This window comes from Lithobates pipiens, unplaced genomic scaffold, assembly GCF_037356315.1.
Source record: "Lithobates pipiens isolate NorthernLeopardFrog02 unplaced genomic scaffold, aLitPip1_a1.2 Scaffold_18, whole genome shotgun sequence".
Taxonomy (NCBI): domain Eukaryota; kingdom Metazoa; phylum Chordata; class Amphibia; order Anura; family Ranidae; genus Lithobates; species Lithobates pipiens.
In genome coordinates, this window is record NW_027507758.1 from 485,681,183 (window position 1) to 485,704,918 (window position 23,736).

The 23,736-nt window shown below is 48.3% G+C and overlaps 1 protein-coding gene across 1 annotated transcript in view; it reads right to left on the minus strand.

The window, feature by feature from the left end:
* LOC143988712 (autoimmune regulator-like) overlaps positions 1-23,736 on the minus strand; it is a 67,169-nt gene that overhangs the window by 26,053 nt on the left and 17,380 nt on the right. Inside the window, exons 7-8 of the mRNA XM_077488493.1 lie at positions 12,233-12,283; positions 8,478-8,593 (exon numbers count right to left, since the gene is read on the minus strand). Coding sequence (XP_077344619.1) covers positions 8,478-8,593; positions 12,233-12,283 — 167 coding nt within the window. The remainder of the gene's footprint in view (positions 1-8,477; positions 8,594-12,232; positions 12,284-23,736) is intronic.

Sequence of the window (23,736 nt, forward strand, 5' to 3'; positions counted from 1 at the left end):
TCATTCGACTCCCAGGTTGAGAATCACTGTCCTAGATACAGAGTGAGGAAGGGAAAAAATTATTTAAAGGCAAATAAACAACAATGCGTGTGTAAGATGATAAAGACTGATTTTAAATCAAGAAGAAGGTCATATCTACAGGGTTATTTTAAGCAAACATGTAAATGTACAGACAGATCCAATTTGACTTAAAGTGGAACTATAGTCAATCTTTTTTTTTCATTTTGGATAGAGTAAGGGAGGGTTCTAACCTGTCAGATGTTGCTTTTGCCATCTGTGTCCCATTGCAGAGATTGCCCTTCACTTCCTATCCCATAACCAAACAGGAAATGAGATGAAATCCCAGCAAATTAGCTACTTCCCACCCACCATATAGTAAAATGACAGCTGGCAGGGTCCCCTCTTGTTCTGGGGCAATATCATATGATGTTGCCCAGTGGCACCACTCTCACACTCCCACGGGAGCATGCAGCGCTGTGAATGCAGTCACACTGTGTCCCTAGGACACAGCGTGACTTCGTTCTTGGTAAAAGGGCCAATGGCGCGGCTCTTTACCCATGTAAAATGCTGTTGATAGGCTCGGCTCACACTGACAGAGTGTAAGGCGAGGAGAGCCGGTCAGCTGCATTTCTCCTTGCAGGGGAGATCAGGGCACTGATCATCAGTGCCGCCCCAGCAGTGCCCATCAGTGACACCAATCAGTGCCCATCAGTGCTCATCGGTGCCACCTATCAGTGCCCATCATTGCGGCATATCAGTGCCCATCAGTGAAGGAGAAAAAATAGTATAATTACTAAATTTACTGACAGAAACTAAGAAACAAATATTTTTTTTCAACATTTTCTGTATTTTTTTAGTTAGTTTTTTTTTAGCATAAAATAAAAAACCCAGTGATAATTAAATACCACCAAAAGAAATCTCTATTTGAGGGAAGAAAGGGATAACAATTTAATATGGATACAGTGTTGCATGACCATGCAATTGTCATTCAAAGTGTGAGAGCGCTGAAAGTTGAAAATTGGCCTGGGCAGGAAGGGGGTAAAAGTGCCCTGTATTGAAATGGTTACGGGAATTCCTTGGGGACCCCCAGATCACCAGAACAAGTTTCCCCATTGGAAGATTTCCCTTTTCATTTACTTTTCCAGGCACAACCCAAAATTTGGGATCTTCTTTTACTTTCTTTTACAAAAGTTTTTATTGTAGAGTAACAAGATTACGGGTCAATACAATAGGCTTACAGTGTGATGCCGGTACAGGAAGTTTCAGTCCAGTACAATTAAAGTAAATTTCCAGGTAACATTGTACACATTCCCTGGATCAAAACAGACCCTGGGTTCACAGAAATGCAACACAAACACGGCCTGGAGAATGCCTGAAGCCTATGGTGATCATATCTAGCGTAGTTGAAGGATGAAAAGGGAAAAAAAAAAAAAAAAAGGAGGGAAGGAAGGAGGGGGAAAGTTAAGGGACAAGAGAAGATTGGAGGGGAAAGAAGGTGTAGAGTGCCAATAGGGGGGTCTGGAGGGAAGAGAGGGAAGTCAGAAAGAGGAGAGGGGGGATGGGCCCACGGGGTGTGCCCCATCGGGCTCCTACAGCGACAGCAAGGTGGTATCGAATCTGGGAGAATGGTGATACTCTATCCAGGGTTGCCAGACTCTAAGAAATTTGGCATGAGTGTCAGAGAGAACAGAAGACAGTTTTTCATTGACCATGACATCATTCAGACGGTTTTTGACCGCCTAAAAGCTGAGGGCCGGGGTTCTCCATGCTCGCGCTATAGTCAGCTTAGTTGCGGTAAAAAGATGCTGTGCCAACTGCCGTTCGGAGCGTAGCAGTTCTGGTATCGCTTTCCCGAGAAGAGCCTCGAAAGGATCCCTTTTTAGGTTCACCCGGAGTAAACTGCGGATTAACGCGTAGACCCTGACCCATAATCTGCACACCTTCGGGCACGTCCACCAAATGTGGGCCATTGTACCCTCCTGGTCACACCCCCTGAAACAGAGAGGGGAGCAGGTGGGAAAAAAGCGGGCTAGGCGTGTTGGGGTGTAATACCACCGGTATAGGACCTTGTAGGCGTTCTCTAGGATCGTGACATTGCAGGAGCATTTTGACAAGGTTAGGGTCATTGCCTGCCAATCCTCCAGGTCCAGCTGTTTCCCCAGGTCCCTCTCCCACTGCAGGTGATAGGATCGCACCGGGGGTTTCTTCCCGGTGATCAAGGCTGAATATATTAAGGAAATCAGACCAGGAGAGTGAGGCCTGGATCTGCAGATGCTCTCGAACGGTGACAACCGGTATGGGGCGTCCTGGGACTTGATGAGGCTTTGCAGGAAGTGATGAAGCTGGAGATATCTAAAATACTCCCTTAAGGGTATATCATGAGACGAGTGCAAGGCTGCAAATGGTAGTATTCTAGTAGGAGTAAGTAAGGAATGAACGTCTACGAAGCCATTGAGGGTCCACCATTTAAACTGTGCAGAGTTATCAAGACCCGGGGGGAAAAGGGGGCAACGAAGGAGTCGCAGCAGCGGGAGATGGGAAGAAGCCAACCCTGCCGAATACTTCACTGAGTCCCAAACTCTCAAAGTGTGGAGCATGCAGGGCCCCGTAACCGTGGGGCGGAGTTTTGGCGGGAGCCAGGGTAAGGAGGAAATGGGGATGGGGTCCACGTCGAGTATGTCGATAGTAGCCCACAAAGGGAGCTGATGCGTCTCGTGGAGATGAGAGAGGGGTGCTATGGTGGCTGCTATATAGTAGTCTCTTAGATTTGGGACTGCCAGGCCTCCATTTGCTCTCTTAGCGAACATGATTTGTCTATTGATACGGGGGCGGGATGAGCCCCAGATAAATTGTAGGACCCTACGCTGGTGAATATTGAGGATGTGTGGAGGAATCGAGATTGGGAGGACCCGAAAATAATATAGTAGCTTCGGGAGATATGCCATTCTGACGGCCGATATCCTCCCGAACCAAGAGATCGGTAAAGATGACCACGATGTCAGCATATCCGATAATCGCTTGAACAATGGTGGGTAGTTAGCCTGATATAGGGCCTGATATGTGGAGGTGATGTAAATTCCCAAATAGGGTAAGGAGGAGACCCATTGATAGGGAAAGGCCGCTCGCAAGTCCCTCAGTAGTTCCTGGGTCAGGTTGGTCGACAACGCCTTCGATTTCGACGGGTTGATCTGGAGCCCTGAGAGTGATGCAAAAGTCTGTAGTAGGGCGTGTAGATTGGGCAGGGAGGTTCTAGGGGAAGTGACAAAAAGGAGAATGTCATCAGCAAACAGGGAGACCTTATGGGGAGAGCCGGCTATTTCAATGCCCTTGATGTCGGGGTGAGTCCTTATCGCTTCCGCCAGGGGTTCAAGCGCCAGTACAAAAAGAAGGGGTGACAGTGGGCAACCCTGGCGGGTCCCTCTTCGGATATCAAAGATGGGGGATTCAAACCCGTAATATTTTACTCTTGCTCTGGGGGAATCGTATAGAGCCGATATCCAAGACATAAACGGGGACCCAAAGCCAAAACGTTGCAGAACCGACATGAGGTAGGGCCATGACAAGGTATCAAAGGCCTTAGTCATATCGAGGGAGAGAAGCATAGATTCGAGAGAGCGAGTGTGAGCTAGGTGTTGAAGTTGCACTATGCGGCGGATTGCGTCGCCAGCCTGTCTCTGGGGCACAAAACCGACCTGATCTTTTTTTATCAGATGAGGGAGAAACGAGTTTAGGCGTGTCGCCAAGATTTTTGTCAGAAGCTTCATATCGATATTGATAAGTGAGATAGGCCTGAAGTTAGCCCAAGATGTGTGATCACGATCAGGTTTCGGAATCATTACTACATTTGCCATCAAAAGATCCGGGGTAAGAGGACAACCTCTCTTCACCGAGTTGTACATAACCACCAGGTGGGGCGTCACTACTGGTGCCAATTTTCTATAATATAGCGCGGTATTGCCATCCGGCCCGGGTCGCTTGCCCACTTTCAATTCTTTTATGGGTTGTAGAACTTCTGAGGGTTGGATGTCCCTATCCATAAGGGTGACATGAGCCCCCGTCAAGGATGGGAGTGAGAGGCCAGCAAGAAAGTCTGCCGTTCTCTGAGTTGAGGGCCCCCCCGATGCCGTATACAACTTAGCTAGGCGGAACCCAAACTCCTCTAGGACATGCTTTGGGTTCCCGGACAGGACGTTGTTGCGGTCCCTCAAAGTAATCGGGGTTACCTTGGGGGCAAATGTTCGGAGTCTGTTGGCCAGCATGCGCGTCGGTTTATTTGCTCTCTGGTACCATCTCTGGCGGGACCAGCGAAGTGCTCGCTCGGCCTCCTCAGTGAGGCACAAATCAAGCTCAGATCTGGTTCGTTCCAGAAGCTTGCGGTTGCTCGGGGTAGGAAACTGCATGAACCTCTCAGATATCTCTGCCAAACGGGACTCAATCTCCCTTCGTCTTTTCTCTCTAGTTTTCTTCCGGACCGAGGCTAGGCCAATTATACGTCCGCGCAACACTGCTTTATAGGCCTCCCAGAGGACCACCGGTGAGGTCACTGAGCCCATGTTTTCGCGAAAATAGTCCTCAGAGGCCTTAATTATCTCCTGTGTAGTTTCTACATGGGAAAGGAGCGAGTCGTTCATGACCCAGGGGGAAAGTCGGGGTCCATCCAGGTAAGAACGGCAGACAATCAAGACAGGGTCATGGTCCGACCACGGTACGGCCAAGACTGAGGCCGTTTCCACCAGTGGCAGGTGTCGTCTCAGCATGAACATGTGGTCAATCCGTGAGTGGACCTGGTGGGGGTGGGAATAATGGGTATAGTCTCTGCCCTGTGGATGACATTCCCTCCATAGATCAACTAAGTCCAGAGATTGTAGGGCACGGTTGAATAAAGCGGCGCTCGTCGTCGGGCCTTTCTTTTCCGACGGGTGCTTGTCTACTTTAGGGTTAAGGATCAGGTTGGAGTCTCCCGCCAGTAGAAGGGTGCCCTTGCCGTGGGAAGCCAGCAGTGCGCAGACATGGGTCAAAAAGGGTCCGGGATTCACATTGGGGGCATAGTACGTCAGTATGGACACTTCCGTGTCATGAACAGTGCCTTGAAGCAGTAAATATCTGCCGTCAGGATCAGCTATCTGTCTAGCGCAACTAAATGGAACTGATTTGCGGAACGCCACGAGAACCCCTCGCTGTTTAGTTGGAGCATTCACCATAAAAACTTGGGGAAATAGAGCATCAAAGTATTTAGGATGAGAGGTCTCAGAAAAATGTGTCTCCTGTAAGCAAGCAATATCAATGTGTTGTCTGCGAAGGTACTTAAATATTTTAACTCTCTTGTGGGGGGAATTCATTCCCTGAACATTCAGGGACAGCCATTTAATCGTCATTGATAGAGTAACAGAAAAACGCTTACCTGGAGCCGAAGATCACACCCCGTGCGCCCGAAGGAGAGAGGGAGAAAGGAAAGAAGTACAGAGGGGGATAGAGAAGGGATAAAAAGCATCATTATAGCACAGATGGTAGAGACATGCAATGCTAGGTACCAAAACGTATTATACAGCAAGATTGCTATCGGTCGTGGGATACAAGACCCACTTCGCGGTTGGGAGTTGGCTCGAGCAGGAGTCCGAGCCAAGAACCAACACATGGGGGCACGGTGGTCCGTCGGAAACCACCTGACTTAACATTAACAATTATTGCAAACGTCAAAAAACATGACAACAGTGGCATAGCTGCATAAAACAGGAGTACGAACATTAAAAAGGATAAACAAAAGAAAAATAATACTGGCATAAGGAACAGAGAGCCCAGACGCTAAGGCCTGTAAGAAATTTCCTCGGTTAGACGGTAAGTCCCTGTTCAGAAATAAAAAAGAAACAAACATGCAACCTGAGGTTAGTACTGTCTGAATACCGTCTGAGTCCAGCCTTAGAGACACCCGGCCACATGAAACAGAAATAAAAGAACAAAAATAAGAAACCCATGGGCCGAGTCGCGCCCTGTCTGGAATGAAACTCTCCATGTATAGGCCCATAAAGCAAGAGCGTAGGAGCAGGAACCTAGTCCCCGGGTGGCCACGGTGATTGACCCCCTGGACTAGTAATTCCCGGGTAGCAAGGGGGGGACCCGTTTCTTGAGGTCAAGAGCCATGAATCATAACCGCCCGTTACCTCGAGGGGCAGAAAATAGGGGAAAAAAATTTAAATAATAATAAAAAAATAAAAAAAAAGGGGGGGGGGAGGGGGGGAGAAACACAAAAAAAAAAAAAAAGGGTGGAGGGGGGGAGAAACACAAAAATAAAAAAAAAAGGGCAGTCACCCCCGGAGAAAAACCAGCGTACTTGGAAATGATGGGCTGTAGTAAACCGGAGTTGTAGGAAGCCCCAGTCCATCCAAGGTATAAAGGGGGGGCTCAGTGTGGCTTCCACTTGAGTCCTGAAAAAGAATACAAGGGAACCCCATTCTTATTGCCTGGGGCGTCCAAAGTACAACAGACTCTCTCAATACCCGCCTGCGGGACCCTTGTCGGCAGCGGTTAGAAAAAAAATGAAAAAGAAAAGGGGGCAGTCAAGCAAGTCAAAGCAAAAAACTGGATCCTTTCTGACTTCTAGCAATGGCCACCCGAGGAGGCCTCTTGAAATTTCTGAGCCTTGAGGGAACGGAGGGCTTGAGATCCGCTCTGAGATGATTGTGATGGTAGCAGCGGGGCTCTGGAAGGGCCCGGGCGGGCCATGGCGGCCTCAGGCTGGGAGGGGGGAAGGTCAAACTGAAGTTCCTGGAATTGCCGTCGCAGGTCTGGCAGGGAAGAAGCATGAAACTGGTGTCCCAAATGGTAAAAAGAAAGTTTAAAGGGGAATCCCCACCGATAGCGAATGTTCCTGTTTTGTAAGATTTGCAGATAGGGCTTCATATTTCGCCTCTTAGCAATAGTGACCGGGGAAAGATCTGCAAATAGTTGAAGGGGATGACCTTGAAACGATGTCTGGTAGGTCTCTGGCGGCTTGGAGGAGTCGCTCTTTGGTCCTGTAGAAGTGGAATTTTATAATAACGTCCCTGGGCGGACCCTCCGTAGGCTTGGGAGCGAGGGACCTGTGTATTCGATCGAATTCAAGGCGCTCAGTCGGGATATCGGGTGCGAGCTCCTGAAAGAATGCCGTTGCTGTACCCTGGAGGTCTATAATGGTCTCCGGGAGGCCTCGGATGCGGAGGTTGCCCCTGCGGGCCCTGTTTTCAGAGTCCTCAAGTTTATCCTGTAGAACAAGAAGTTCTGCGTTAAGCTTTTCTACCTCCTCCTCGTGACCCTCCAGCACCGTGGTCGTCAGGTCCATCCTCTCCTCCAGCTGATTTGTGCGGTGTCCCAGCTCCTTGAGACCTTTCACCAGTTCCGCAGATAACTTACGGGAAGCCACGTTGATCTCATCTCTTACTATAGTGCGGAATTTCTGCAGCAGGGCATCTGAGCCTGTGTCCGCTGGGCTGGCCAGATTTGATGGGAATTGTGACAGACTATCGTCCGACTGCTGAGTGGTGTCATCAGGTTCTGGGGGTTCGGGCGCCATCCTGCCTTTCCCTTTCGCCTTCCCCGGTGCCGGGGATGTTTTCTGTTGTGATTTGTTGCGGGGGCGATTCCGGGGCGTATTATACATCCCCGCCGCTTGCTCAGTAGTGCACGGCCGGGGCAGCAGTGGCAAAGAAATATAACTGGGTATGCCTTATATGTCAAGTGGTACTTCGGACGGCACGACACTAAGGGACTACACTGTCATCCCAGCGTCCGCGCAAGCACCCCCACACAAGTTCGTCAGTCACTCTCAGGGCCCTCCAGGGCCACTGACATGCATTGGGTGCTGTAGGTAGAGGTTATTGGGGAGGGGGGGGGCCAGGTCCCAGCCCAGGGAGCAAAGGATGCCTGCAGTGAGGTGGAGGGTGTACCAAGATGGCCGCCTACCTCTGCTTCTTCTATTGTCCCTCTCTGGCTTACCTCCCAGTAAGGCCAGGCCGACACCTCCAAATTGGGGCCTCAGGTCGCAGGGGTCTCCTCGCATCCGCGGCGAACCGATCGCTGTGCTGTGGGCGCTGAGCAGCACTCCCGGGCGTAGGCTCCGGCGCCTCCGCAGGCCGCAAGATGGCGGCCGGGGCTCGAGCAGAAAAGTAGGCCGCAAGCCTGATCGCGAGGCCCGCGGGCCGAAAGTGCGGCCAAAACACTCCCGGGATGTAGCGCTGGTGTTTGTCAGCAGGGCTGAGACTACCGCCGGCCGAGACTCCGGGATCTTCTTTTACTTTCAATGATAATGGTAAACAGGACAAATAGAGAGGATGAATTTCCTTATTATGCTTAAAAAAAAAAAAGTTTTGCCTTTAGTTATACTTTAAATTCAAAATCTAAAATATTTCTCCAAAAATAGAATAACAAAAGCAGACAATATTGTATTGGTGTTTAATAGCAATTAAAAGATGATTGAAATTAAAACTAGATTGCGAATTGTGTACCTTGGAATGTGGCTAAGTGGTGGTACCAAACACGACAGGTGAAACGAACGAGGACAACCATCACAGCATAATAGCTCTCCACCATCCCTACATACCGAGCACTCATCATCGTTACTCTGTGAATGGCAGAAAACCAAAGTGGTATTGAGTACCGTGACAGCCAACACATGATAAGTACATGAAGCTGAATATGGAAAAGAATAGGCTTATTTAACAAGAGTTGAACAGCTTTCCTAAGATCTAAAGAATGCCTATCTTCCCTGGCACCCCTTATTAGCCTGTATGTAAAATGACTAGTAAGACCTTTCAAATACCTACCAAGCGGCAACAGCACAGATCAAATGGTACTTGTTCCAATCTTGTTTATTTCCTCCCACTGACCTGATCCACCACTTCATGCCTCTGAAAAACTAAGTACATCAAGATATGGGATACATGTAACAATTTTCAGGTTCCCCAAAATACTGCACTTGGGGTCTGATTAGCCAACTACGAGGCCCAGGCACTGTCAAGTGGGGACAGGAAGAGCTTACTTAATCCCTTCCTGCCCAGCTCTGGCATCCCTTTAAGTGGGTCTATATGTCCCAATGGTCACATGATTGGGAGCACATCCTGCCTGCTCCCAATAATAACAAGAGACCAAGAACTCCCAGTACAGAAACCTCAACTTTGCATGAAAGCATACGTGTGGCATGTGGGTGCGGAAGCTCCCCATTATTCTGGCAGCAAGAGGGTAACCTTCTGCAAGCTTTGTGCGTGTGTCAACTTTTAAAAAGTAAAAACATACACGTATATTTCAGTGAGTTTTTTGGTTAGTTTTGATAAAGTGGAGAGGGACAGGAATGCCTGACTGGCTCCAACTGCTTCCTGTGTCCCCAATAGGGGAGTTCACTGTCTCTATTTGTCCTGATGACCATTATAAAGCATGCAAATACTAAAAGGGAAGGTCAAAGAAAATCCCAAATTTGAGTGGTCACCGGAACAGTATTAGAGGAGAAATCTTCAAAATGGTGACACTTGTTCTGGTAACCAACACGGATTTCCCTTCACTTTAGAGGGACATCCTCTCACTTCCTGTTCTGACTCTGGGACAGGAAGCACAGGGAAATCTCCCCAATGGCAAAAAAAAAAAAAAAAAACAAGACAAGGGTCTAAGCCTCCTTTACTAAAGTTTTGCCTTCAGTTCTACTTTCAGGTGCAGAGCAAGAGGCAAGGAGTATCAGGAAAGCAACAGCAGACATCAAATGGTGCCTCTGGAGCTTCAGCGTTTTTTTTATCACAGGGTCACTTTAAAAAAAGTTTTTAGCTGCTGATAGCTCCAGCTTCTAAACTTGAGTTTAGGAGCTTTTGAAATTATTTTGCCAAAGCTCCTAAACGCAACTCCATAAAAGCCTATGGGGGTTATTCACGAAAGGCAAATCCACTTTGTACTGCAAGTGCACTTGGATGTGCAGTTGCTCTAAATCTAAGGGGTAGATCTGAAATGAGAGGAAGCTCTGCTGATTTTATCATCCAATCATGTGCAAGCTAAAATGCTGTTTTTTATTTTCCTTGCATGTCCCCCTTGGATCTACAGCGACTGCAGTGTAAAGTGGCACTTGCAGTGTAAAGTGGATTTTCCTTTAGTAAATAACCCTCTATGTGTCCATGCACACATAGGCTTTTGCAAGAGTTTAGAAGCTGCTGCGTTTAGGGAAGGTTCAACCTCTCTGAACCTGCCTCTCCTGAACGCAGAACAATCATGTTCAGGAAAGGGACGTTTTGACCGCTGGCACGTTTTGCATTTTCCCTTGGCCAGCAGTCAACCTAGTCTGTGTGTACGTCAGCCCTAAAACTTGTTCAATTTATGTTTAAAGGTATAACTAGCACCCTTGATGAAACAGACTTAGAGCAGAACTTTACTTAAAAGTGAACATTCTGCTTATCCTACTACTGCAACCTTTTTTTTTTTTTTTTGTGGGTACCTTTTTATTCCCCCAACTTCCATTTTTCTCAACTAAATGAGAATAGCGGAAATTGACAAAAACCTGAACTTGAAAGAAGACTGGGTGAATATGGTGCTAGTGAGGAAGCTGGGGGAGTCCAGTTCTGCTTTAAGGATCTCTTAACACCACAGTCTTGCACTAATGCATTAAATACAGTGTTAAGCATTCACATTAGTACTAAAAGCACAAAGGCACCTACACAGTGCACCACAACATGTTTGCATTGTATCATACCACAACATAAAGATAAGAACGTTGTGTTGGTCTTGGTGGAAGAAAGAATGCTGCAGAAGCCTTTTTGGTGACAAGCTTTGCACGTTGAAATTTGCCACAATAATTGCGGCAAAACTCCCCTGTGTTTTAGGTGAGATCCCAAAATGCCAAATTTGAATGGAGCGTATTATAGAGGACATACAGTATCTAAATAAATCTGCACAGTGTTTGAAGTGACATTAAAAACGAATGGCACCCAAAAAAGCGTAACACTTTTTAACACGAGTGTAAAGTGTTTTGGAATCATGAGCAGACTCATGGCAATTCTGCCGGCGATCCCAAATCGCCAAATGTTAACAGGGCCTTAATCTACCATAGAAGACATGTCTAAATAAAAACAATAGGTTCCTTGCAGTCTTTAAAGAGGTGATACATCTACAATGCTCCTGGTAGCTGAAAACAATGTAACCTTTACCCAAGACTAAAGTCCCATTCACATCTGCTCCTTTTTGGGTGACAAGCTTTGCACAATGCGGTTTGCCGCAATTGTCATCCGATTCTGTCTTGCGACAATCATAGCAAAACCACACTGAGTTTAATGAGTGGCACCAATAAACACATGGAACGTTTTGCCACAATTGCAGTGTGATTTGTAATTGCACCGATTACACCCACGATCCCCTAATCACCAGAGGTAAATGGGTCCTTAAACCGGAGTTCTACTCTAAAGTGGAAGATCCGCTTCAAGGACTTCTCACCCCCTTTCATGCTACATTTGGCATGTCATTTTTTTTGGGGGGGGGAAGTGGGTACCTGTTTTGACAGGTGCCCAGCTCCAACTTCCACTGGGCCTCCTAGGTGACTTGAGTGGAAGTTCTTCTCTCCTTGTCCCTCACTGCACTCTTCTGGGACACATCTCGGGGACCAAAAGATTGCCTGGCCATTAAGAAGGCGCAGTGCACACCTGGCTGTAAAGCTGTAAGCTGTCACAGCCGGGTGCCCACACTTGTGATGTCGGCGCTGGGGGAGGCAAGGGAGAGAACCGAGGCTTCGGACGGCCGCATCGCTGGACTGTGGGAGACAGGTGAGTGTCCACTTTTTGTAGCTGATGATTTTCAATATACACCAAAAACAGTGTAAATCCGCTTTAAGGTCACTTGTTTTTAGTTTTTGATAGTGTGGAATGGGATTAGAACACCTGGCCGGTGTCTATTGCTATCTGTACCCCCATTAGGGAGATTCACCCTCTGTCCTGTTTAATGTTATCACCAAAAGTGAAAGTGAAAAAAAATCCCAAATTTTAGGTTGTCCCCAGAACAGAATTAGAGGTATAATCTTCCAATGGGGACATCAGTTCAGGTGATCCTGATGACAACCAGGTATTCCCTTACTTTAGAGGGATTTTCTTTCACTTCCTGTTTTGGCTGTGGGACAGGAAGTTAAGGGAAATCTCCCACAGATGACCAAAGAACTGACAGGAATTATAATTTATAACCTTCCCTTACACTATCCAAATAGAGTAAAAAAAAGTTTTGCTTCTAGTTCTACCTTAAGTACCTGATGATTTGGTACTTCGGAATCAGATTGTGGAGGAGTTATGATCCCAATCTACAAATTGAAAACAAGAAAGACTATAATTTAGCATCAACTGAGAGAGAAAAAAACCATAACAGCCATAAAGAGATACATAGCATTTTGAAGAATTTCTTGTATACAACCTAGATTATACATGCATATTATACAACAGTGCATGTGTGTGTGTTCCATATGATGAATGATAAGTGTTACAGAATGATACATAAACATATGCATTTGTTTCACAGAGAGGATGATTAGAAATAGAAAGACAGAAAAAGGTTTTAAAGCCCCACTCCAGCTAATATAATCCTCTGTCAGGATTAAATGCTATAAACCCTTGTACACATGGTCGGAGATTCCGACGGAATGTGTCCGATCGGACCGTTTTGTCGGATATTCCGACTGTGTGTGGTCTACATCGGACTGTTTCAGTTGGAGTATCCGACGGACCAAGTTTTCCAACTTGTTGGTAAAATTTTCCCACAAAAAGCTCCGATCGGACATACTCCGATCATGTGTAGAGAATTCCGATCGAACAAAGTGCCACGCATGCTCAGATCAAATTCCTACACCAAAGTTATTGGCTACTAGCGTGAATGTAGTCCCGTCGTAACGAAATAACGTCATCACGTCGGATATTCCGACAACTTTGTCCAACCGTGTGTATGCAACAGTTTCGGACAAAATCCGTCGGACAAAATCTGACGGATTTGGTTGTCGGAATCTCCGACCGTGTGTACAAGGGCTAAGAGATTTCCCTCACATCCTCCTCTGTCTGACACCTATCACCTTGACAAGAAGGGGGGAGAAAACTCTCAAACAGAACCAGACAGCAATACAAATCTGATAGAGATTCTAAACTTACCCACTCTACTACAAAAAAAATGGCATTTGTTGCTCTCGGGTAGTGATGGACGAACTTCCGACGGGACGTTTCGCGAACGCGAAACGCGAACGGGCACAAACGTTCGCGAAAACGACCGTTCGCCGCGGGCTCCATTGACTTCAATGGGAGGCGAATTTCGCAAACCTTTAGGTCGAATTTGCGGCCACGGGGTAATTATTAGGGGGTAGCACGTAGTCCCACCACCTGGACAATAGCATAATACATGTATGAGGTGAATTTGGGATCGATAACTACAAGCATTTTTTTTTTATTTGGGAAATTGTTCTGACAATTCAGGACTATGGAGCTAATGAAGGCAATGGAGGAGAGGGAAGGTCAGGGACCAGGGTAGGCAAACAAGAGGGTGCAGGAGATACAGAGCACTGACAGCAGCACCGTAATACAGAGCACTGACATCAGCACCGTGACATACAGCGCTGACAGCAGCTCCGTGACATACAGCGCTGACAGCAGCTCCGTGACATACAGCGCTGACAGCAGCTCCGTGACATACAGCGCTGACAGCAGCTCCGTGACATACAGCGCTGACAGCAGCTCCGTGACATACAGCGCTGACAGCAGCTCCGTGACATACAGCGCTGACAGCAGCTCCGTGACATACAGCGCTGACAGCAGCTCCGTGACATACAGCGCTGACAGCAGCACCGTGACATACAGCGCTGACAGCAGCTCCGTGACATACAGCGCTGACAGCAGCTCCGTGACATACAGCGCTGACAGCAGCTCCGTGACATACAGCACTGACAGCAGCTCCGTGACATACAGCGCTGACAGCAGCTCCGTGACATACAGCGCTGACAGCAGCACCGTGACATACAGCGCTGACAGCAGCTCCGTGACATACAGCGCTGACAGCAGCTCCGTGACATACAGCGCTGACAGCAGCTCCGTGACATACAGCGCTGACAGCAGCTCCGTGACATACAGCGCTGACAGCAGCTCCGTGACATACAGCGCTGACAGCAGCTCCGTGACATACAGCGCTGACAGCAGCTCCGTGACATACAGCGCTGACAGCAGCTCCGTGACATACAGCGCTGACAGCAGCTCCGTGACATACAGCGCTGACAGCAGCTCCGTGACATACAGCGCTGACAGCAGCTCCGTGACATACAGCGCTGACAGCAGCACCGTAAGCAGCCCCAGGAGGAAGTCAGCACAGCACAGGGATGGTGTGATCCCCTCATAATAAGAACCCCCAGGAGGAAGTCAGCACAGCACAGGGATGGTGTGATCCCCTCATAATAAGAACACCCAGGAGGAAGTCAGCACAGCACAGGGATGGTGGGAACCCCTCATAATAAGCAGCCCCAGTAGAAATATGACACCGCTCAACCTCTTCAAAGAGGAGGGTAGGGGCATATAGTACGGTGTGCTTTTTTGGATCAGGGAAGTGAGCCAAATGAATTAAGAAGGTCTGTGTGCTTGATTCCAAAAATTGTTTATAGACATATACATGGTCTACTGATCACATGTGTTGAATTCCTCCGAGATCCATGCCTCATTCATTTTTAGAAATGTGAGGTAGTTAACACTGTGGTGAGCTAGGCGAGTACGCTTATCGGTCACAATCCCCCCTGCTGCGCTGAACGTCCTTTCGGACAGGACACTGGATGAGGGGCAAGCCAACAGTTCGATTGCAAATTGGGCAAGCTCTGGCCAGAGGTCAAGCCTGCCCACCCAGTAGTCTAGGGGTTCATCACTCCTCAGAGCGTCCACATCGGCCGTTAACCCAATGTAGTCGGACACCTGACGGTCTAGGCGTTCCCTGATGCTGGATCCGGATGACACCTGTCGATGGGTCGGCTGAAAGAATGACCTCATATCCGAAGTCACCAACACATCTTCAAACCGGCCTCTTCTTGCAGGCGCTGTTGGATTGGTACCCGCAAATCCTTCTCTGGGAGTGGGAATTGCTCCTCTGCCAGCGCACGCAAAAGCAGAATGCAGCATTTCTCGAAGCAAGGCCTGGAAGTGCTGCATTCTGACAGCCCTCTGCGACGGCGGTAACATTTCCGCCATTTTGTGTTTGTACCGGGGGTCTAAGTACGTTGCCACCCAGTACTGGTCCTTGACCCTCATGCTTTTTATACGGGGGTCCCTATTAAAACACTGGAGCATGAAGGCCCCCATTTGCACTAAAGTGGAAGCGGTGTGGTGGCCTGGCTCCTGCTCATCATCCAGGATAATGTTGTCCTCTTCATTCTCCTCTCCCCATCCTCGCACAACAGGGATCCCAGAAAGGTTTAAAGCATGCTCTTCTTGCTCCTGCTCATCCGCCCCGGCACCATCCTCCTCTGACTCCTCATCAGACTCCTGTTGTTGACTTGTCTCAGATAGAGTAGCCCCCCCTGGGAATTCATCCAGCATTGCGACTTCCTCATCTTCCCGCTCCTGCTCCTCCACAGCCTGATCAATGACACGACGCAATGCACGCTCCAGAAAGAAGGCATAAGGTACCATGTCACTGATGGCGCCATGGCTGCGACTGACCAGTTTGGTGATCTCCTCAAATGGCCGCAGAAGTCTGCATGTGTCGCGCATGAGCAGCCACTGGCGCGGTGAAAAAAAACCCAGCTCCCCAGAACCGTTTCTTTCGCAGAGTTCATACAGGTAGACGTTAACTGCACGTTTCTGCTGGAGCAGCCTATCAAGCATATAGAAGGTTGAGTTCCATCGCGTCGGGCAATCGCAAATAAGACGTCTGACCGGCAGATGGTGTCGCCGCTGAATGTCAGCAAGGCGAGCCATGGCCGTGTAAGATCTTCTGAAATGGGCCGAGATTTTCCTTGCCTGCCGCAAGATGTCCTGGACCCCAGGGTATTTGACAAGGAATCGCTGCACGACCAAGTTTAAGACGTGTGCCATGCACGGCACGTGCGTGATTTTGCCCTGTTTCAATGCGCTAAGCAGATTGGCACCGTTGTCACACACCACTTTACCAACTGTCAAATTGAGCGGTGTTAGCCACTCATCTGCCTGTGAACGCAAAGCTGAAAGGAGTGCCGGGCCAGTGTGGCTCTTTGCTTCCAGGCACAACAGACGCAGCACGGCATGGCAACGTCTCACCTGGCATGTGGAATAGGTTCTGGGGAGCTTGGGCGGTGCAGTGGAAGAGACGCTAGCAGCGGAAAAGGAGGAGGCAGCTGAGGAGGAGAGGGAGGAGGATGGAGTAGGAGGAGGAGAAGAAGAGTCAGGCCTGCATGCAATCCGTGGCGGTAAAACCAAATCTACACGGGTGCCACGGGTTACATGCTTGACGGCCGTCAGAAGGTTCACCCAGTGGGCAGTAAAACTGATATACCTTCCCTGCCCGTGTTTGCTAGACCACGTGTCTGTGGTCAGATGTATCTTGGCACCGACACTGTGTGCCAGAGATACATTCACTTGCCGCTGAACATGGCCATATAGCTCTGGGATGCCCTTCTCTGAGAAATACTTCCTTCCTGGGACCTTCCATTGTGGTGTTCCAATGGCCACAAATTTGCGAAAGGCCTCCGAGTCCACCAGTTTATATGGCAGTAGTTGGCGGGCTATGAGTTCTGACAAGCCAGCCGCCAACCGTTGGGCAAGAGGGTTATCCGGCGTCATCATTTTTTTACGCTCAAACATTAGGCCCACGGAAGCCTGCCTTTTTGCAGAAAAATGTGAGCTTGGCGTGATGGAAGGTGGAGTGGAGGACAATTGTGAGGAGAGAGGAGAAGGAGAAGTAGAAGACGAGGCTGGACGGTGAGAGCCTGCAGTGTGGCTTTGTGTGTTCCGTTGCTCCCACTGGGCTCGGTGATGGCTGCTCATGTGCCTTCTTAAGGCGGTCGTCCCTAGGTGAGTATTGGGCTTACCGCGACTAACGCGTTGACTGCAAAGATTGCAGATGGCAACGCTATTGTCAGCAGCGGACACGTTAAAAAAAGCCCACACTGCGGAGCCATGTGCCGGTGTCCTGGGAGCGCCAGATGTGACCGTACATGGTCGATGACTCGCTCCTGATACATTTGCAGTCTGCTTTGTCCCTGCTGTGCAATGTAAGTCATTGCTGCTTCTCCTCCCTATCTGCTGGTCCATATCTCCCTCTGAACTCCCCTCCTCTTCCTCTCTTGTGGGCACCCACGTGACATCACTAGACACGTCATCATCAACGTCACCTTCCCCACCGCTATAAGTAGAGTAGGCAGCAACACCGGGGACCAACCTCCTCCTTGGGCTGATCTGGGTACTGGCGTCAGACTGCTGAGTAGCGCTTGTTGCTACCTCCTCTTCCTGATCCAATACCAAGAGTGGCTGCGCATCAGAAATGTCCTCTTGATATGGATCGGAAAATAATTCCAGTGACTCAAGCGGAAGGTATGTGGTGGTGGTGGTGGTGGTCGTGTTGTTGGTGGTAGTGTCTTTGGGGGTGCACATAGCAGAGAGTGAAGAAGAGGGTGCAGATCGAGAGGATGAGGAGGGTGCAGAAGAGTAAGGCTGAGCGAGCCACTCAACCAAGTCTGGTGCATCCTTTAAAGTAATTGAACGCACCTTCTGCAACTTCCCACTTTGGCTCAAGCCTGTTGCTCCTGCCCTACCCCTACCACCCCTGCGGAAGGGCCTGCCTCTTCCTCTGCATGTCATTTTTTAAATGACCCTGTGACAAAACTCTTAGTCCCTATACCGCTGAAGGACTGCTGCAGTATAGGTGAGCGGTCAGCAGTGGTGCACGTCAACCCTATCTATTGTGGACCTATAGCGGTCCTTACAGAACAGCAGACTGTACCGCACTCAAGCCTATGTACCGTAGCACCCTATACCAAGTTACCAGTCCTTATAAGAACTTTTGTGGACCAAGCAGGTTGTGTGTTAGTGATTAGCAGACTGTACGTCAGTCCCTATACCAATGAAGGACTGCTGCAGTATAGGGCAGCGGTCAGCAGTAGTGCACGGCAACCCTATGTATTGTGGACCGATAGCGGTCCTTACAGAACAGCAGACTGTAACGCACTCAGGCCTATGTACCGTAGCACCCTATACCAAGTTACCAGTCCTTATAAGAACTTTTGTGGACCAAGCAGGTTGTGTGTTAGTGATTAGCAGACTGTACGTCAGTCCCTATACCAATGAAGGACTGCTGCAGTATAGGGCAGCGGTCAGCAGTAGTGCACGGCAACCCTATGTATTGTGGACCGATAGCGGTCCTTACAGAACAGCAGACTGTACTGCACTCAGGCCTATGTACCGTAGCACCCTATACCAAGTTACCAGTCCTTATAAGAACTTTTGTGGAACAAGCAGGTTGTGTGTTAGTGATTAGCAGACTGTACGTCAGTCCCTATACCGCTGAAGGACTGCTGCAGTATAGGTGAGCGGTCAGCAGTGGTGCACGTCAACCCTATCTATTGTGGACCGATAGCGGTCCTTACAGAACAGCAGACTGTAACGCACTCAGGCCTATGTACCGTAGCACCCTATACCAAGTTACCAGTCCTTATAAGAACTTTTGTGGACCAAGCAGGTTGTGTGTTAGTGATTAGCAGACTGTACGTCAGTCCCTATACCAATGAAGGACTGCTGCAGTATAGGGCAGCGGTCAGCAGTAGTGCACGGCAACCCTATGTATTGTGGACCGATAGCGGTCCTTACAGAACAGCAGACTGTACTGCACTCAGGCCTATGTACCGTAGCACCCTATACCAAGTTACCAGTCCTTATAAGAACTTTTGTGGAACAAGCAGGTTGTGTGTTAGTGATTAGCAGACTGTACGTCAGTCCCTATACCGCTGAAGGACTGCTGCAGTATAGGTGAGCGGTCAGCAGTGGTGCACGTCAACCCTATCTATTGTGGACCGATAGCGGTCCTTACAGAACAGCAGACTGTAACGCACTCAGGCCTATGTACCGTAGCACCCTATACCAAGTTACCAGTCCTTATAAGAACTTTTGTGGACCAAGCAGGTTGTGTGTTAGTGATTAGCAGACTGTACGTCAGTCCCTATACCAATGAAGGACTGCTGCAGTATAGGGCAGCGGTCAGCAGTAGTGCACGGCAACCCTATGTATTGTGGACCGATAGCGGTCCTTACAGAACAGCAGACTGTAACGCACTCAGGCCTATGTACCGTAGCACCCTATACCAAGTTACCAGTCCTTATAAGAACTTTTGTGGACCAAGCAGGTTGTGTGTTAGTGATTAGCAGACTGTACGTCAGTCCCTATACCAATGAAGGACTGCTGCAGTATAGGGCAGCGGTCAGCAGTAGTGCACGGCAACCCTATGTATTGTGGACCGATAGCGGTCCTTACAGAACAGCAGACTGTAACGCACTCAGGCCTATGTACCGTAGCACCCTATACCAAGTTACCAGTCCTTATAAGAACTTTTGTGGACCAAGCAGGTTGTGTATTAGTGTTTAGCAGACTGTACGTCAGTCCCTATACCGCTGAAGGACTGCTGCAGTATAGGGCAGCGGTCAGCAGTAGTGCACGGCAACCCTATGTATTGTGGACCGATAGCGGTCCTTACAGAACAGCAGACTGTACTGCACTCAGGCCTATGTACCGTAGCACCCTATACCAAGTTACCAGTCCTTATAAGAACTTTTGTGGAACAAGCAGGTTGTGTGTTAGTGATTAGCAGACTGTACGTCAGTCCCTATACCGCTGAAGGACTGCTGCAGTATAGGTGAGCGGTCAGCAGTGGTGCACGTCAACCCTATCTATTGTGGACCGATAGCGGTCCTTACAGAACAGCAGACTGTAACGCACTCAGGCCTATGTACCGTAGCACCCTATACCAAGTTACCAGTCCTTATAAGAACTTTTGTGGACCAAGCAGGTTGTGTGTTAGTGATTAGCAGACTGTACGTCAGTCCCTATACCAATGAAGGACTGCTGCAGTATAGGGCAGCGGTCAGCAGTAGTGCACGGCAACCCTATGTATTGTGGACCGATAGCGGTCCTTACAGAACAGCAGACTGTAACGCACTCAGGCCTATGTACCGTAGCACCCTATACCAAGTTACCAGTCCTTATAAGAACTTTTGTGGACCAAGCAGGTTGTGTGTTAGTGATTAGCAGACTGTACGTCAGTCCCTATACCAATGAAGGACTGCTGCAGTATAGGGCAGCGGTCAGCAGTAGTGCACGGCAACCCTATGTATTGTGGACCGATAGCGGTCCTTACAGAACAGCAGACTGTAACGCACTCAGGCCTATGTACCGTAGCACCCTATACCAAGTTACCAGTCCTTATAAGAACTTTTGTGGACCAAGCAGGTTGTGTGTTAGTGATTAGCAGACTGTACGTCAGTCCCTATACCAATGAAGGACTGCTGCAGTATAGGGCAGCGGTCAGCAGTAGTGCACGGCAACCCTATGTATTGTGGACCGATAGCGGTCCTTACAGAACAGCAGACTGTACTGCACTCAGGCCTATGTACCGTAGCACCCTATACCAAGTTACCAGTCCTTATAAGAACTTTTGTGGACCAAGCAGGTTGTGTGTTAGTGATTAGCAGACTGTACGTCAGTCCCTATACCAATGAAGGACTGCTGCAGTATAGGGCAGCGGTCAGCAGTAGTGCACGGCAACCCTATGTATTGTGGACCGATAGCGGTCCTTACAGAACAGCAGACTGTACTGCACTCAGGCCTATGTACCGTAGCACCCTATACCAAGTTACCAGTCCTTATAAGAACTTTTGTGGACCAAGCAGGTTGTGTGTTAGTGATTAGCAGACTGTACGTCAGTCCCTATACCAATGAAGGACTGCTGCAGTATAGGGCAGCGGTCAGCAGTAGTGCACGGCAACCCTATGTATTGTGGACCGATAGCGGTCCTTACAGAACAGCAGACTGTAACGCACTCAGGCCTATGTACCGTAGCACCCTATACCAAGTTACCAGTCCTTATAAGAACTTTTGTGGAACAAGCAGGTTGTGTGTTAGTGATTAGCAGACTGTACGTCAGTCCCTATACCGCTGAAGGACTGCTGCAGTATAGGTGAGCGGTCAGCAGTGGTGCACGTCAACCCTATCTATTGTGGACCGATAGTGGTCCTTACAGAACAGCAGACTGTACCGCACTCAAGCCTATGTACCGTAGCACCCTATACCAAGTTACCAGTCCTTATAAGAACTTTTGTGGACCAAGCAGGTTGTGTATTAGTGTTTAGCAGACTGTACGTCAGTCCCTATACCGCTGAAGGACTGCTGCAGTATAGGGCAGCGGTCAGCAGTAGTGCACGGCAACCCTATGTATTGTGGACCGATAGCGGTCCTTACAGAACAGCAGACTGTAACGCACTCAGGCCTATGTACCGTAGCACCCTATACCAAGTTACCAGTCCTTATAAGAACTTTTGTGGACCAAGCAGGTTGTGTGTTAGTGATTAGCAGACTGTACGTCAGTCCCTATACCAATGAAGGACTGCTGCAGTATAGGGCAGCGGTCAGCAGTAGTGCACGGCAACCCTATGTATTGTGGACCGATAGCGGTCCTTACAGAACAGCAGACTGTAACGCACTCAGGCCTATGTACCGTAGCACCCTATACCAAGTTACCAGTCCTTATAAGAACTTTTGTGGACCAAGCAGGTTGTGTGTTAGTGATTAGCAGACTGTACGTCAGTCCCTATACCAATGAAGGACTGCTGCAGTATAGGGCAGCGGTCAGCAGTAGTGCACGGCAACCCTATGTATTGTGGACCGATAGCGGTCCTTACAGAACAGCAGACTGTACTGCACTCAGGCCTATGTACCGTAGCACCCTATACCAAGTTACCAGTCCTTATAAGAACTTTTGTGGACCAAGCAGGTTGTGTATTAGTGTTTAGCAGACTGTGCGTCAGTCCCTATACCGCTGAAGGACTGCTGCAGTATAGGGCAGCGGTCAGCAGTAGTGCACGGCAACCCTATGTATTGTGGACCGATAGCGGTCCTTACAGAACAGCAGACTGTACCGCACCCAAGCCTATGTACCGTAGCACCCTAGACAGACCAAGTTACCAGTCCTGATAAAGAGCTTTGTGGAACAAGTGAGTTGTGAATGATTAGCAGACTGCAGCAGAAGGGCAGCAGTCAAGTATAATATTCTTTCTATATTTGGAAGAAAGAATATTATACGTGTACAAGCCTATTACCGTACCACTGATACCAGTCCTGAAAAGAACCTTTGTGGAACTAATAGTAACAGCAAGTCTTTAAAATTATCCTCACTGCCTGACACACTGCTTCCTGCCTGTCCCTATACAAATTGGCAAAAAAGAGTAGGCTGGAACGATTAGCTGGAACAGCTCTTTTGTGGACCTGATAGTAACAGCTAATGATGATGATGATGATGATGATGAAGAAAGACTAATCTGGCTGAGCTGTCCCTAAAATAGCAGCATACAGCGCTCTGTCCCTTTATCTAAACTGACAAAAGAAACTCAGGCTGCTGACCTAACACCTATACCAGTCCTGAAAAGAACTTTTGTGTACCAAATAGCTAGCGTTTTCTCTGTCCCTACTCCACACAGGATCCTTTCCCTACAGTGACAGAAGAAAGAATGTAAAATGGCCACCGGATCGGGTGTATTTATAGGTTAGGGGGAATGTCCAAGTGTCCATGAGCTGTCATGTCTCAATTGGTTGTCCTGTAACACATGATAAACGTGTCACGAAAGGTTAAAGTTCTTGTATACATTAAACACGTAAGTCCGCCGGGGCGAACGACGGAAAAAGGCGTTCGAACCCGCGGACGGCGAAAGTCGGAAATTCGCCGCGAAACGACCGCCGGGCGAACCGTTCGGCCATCACTACTCTCGGGGTCTATGTTGTAGAGATTTACCCATACTTCCTGCACTAACATCCTTCATTGAGCTCAGCCACGATCAGATCCTAGTCCGACCATGCCTGAGCGAGCCCTCCAGGAAACTGTCACTGTATGGAATCTCCTACCATCTATACAAAGGGGTGAGGATGCCCATGACATCATTGCTTTAATATGGTCATGTGGCTATATTAGCACAATGATGTCAGGAGCAGATGATTGGCCCGTACGACAGCTTATATGGTTTATTATTGTGACATTATAGTGACAGCTCACATTGGCTTATGACATTGGCCTGTACAGTGACACTCACAAACAGGAAAAGGAAATAAGGACATAGGAAAGGGATTGCAAACTCACAAGCAAGAAAACGTAGCTAAATGCAATATGTAAAAAAAAAGAAAATAAACGAAAAATGCAAGTAAATGCACACAAACATGCATATCATTTTTTTACCTTTATTTCTTATACACACAAAAGTGAACCAGCCCTAAATGACAAATACCAATCTTCAAATATTATGACTGTAATAATTAAAATGAAATAATGAGCAGAAAGTAAATATTAGCCTCATTTACACAGTCCTCCTGTGTTTGTTTTATTTAAATGCAGGAAATATTGTTTTGGCAAATATAATGTTTGTTTTGCATTGATATTTTCGCCTTTCAAAACTCATGCGCTTGCTCTGTTTAACGTATGTAATCTGGCTCTGAACGCACAGATTTCTATTATTTTTATTTTTTTTGCTAAACACAACTACTGTGCTACCGTGCCTCAACTACTACGTATATTCTT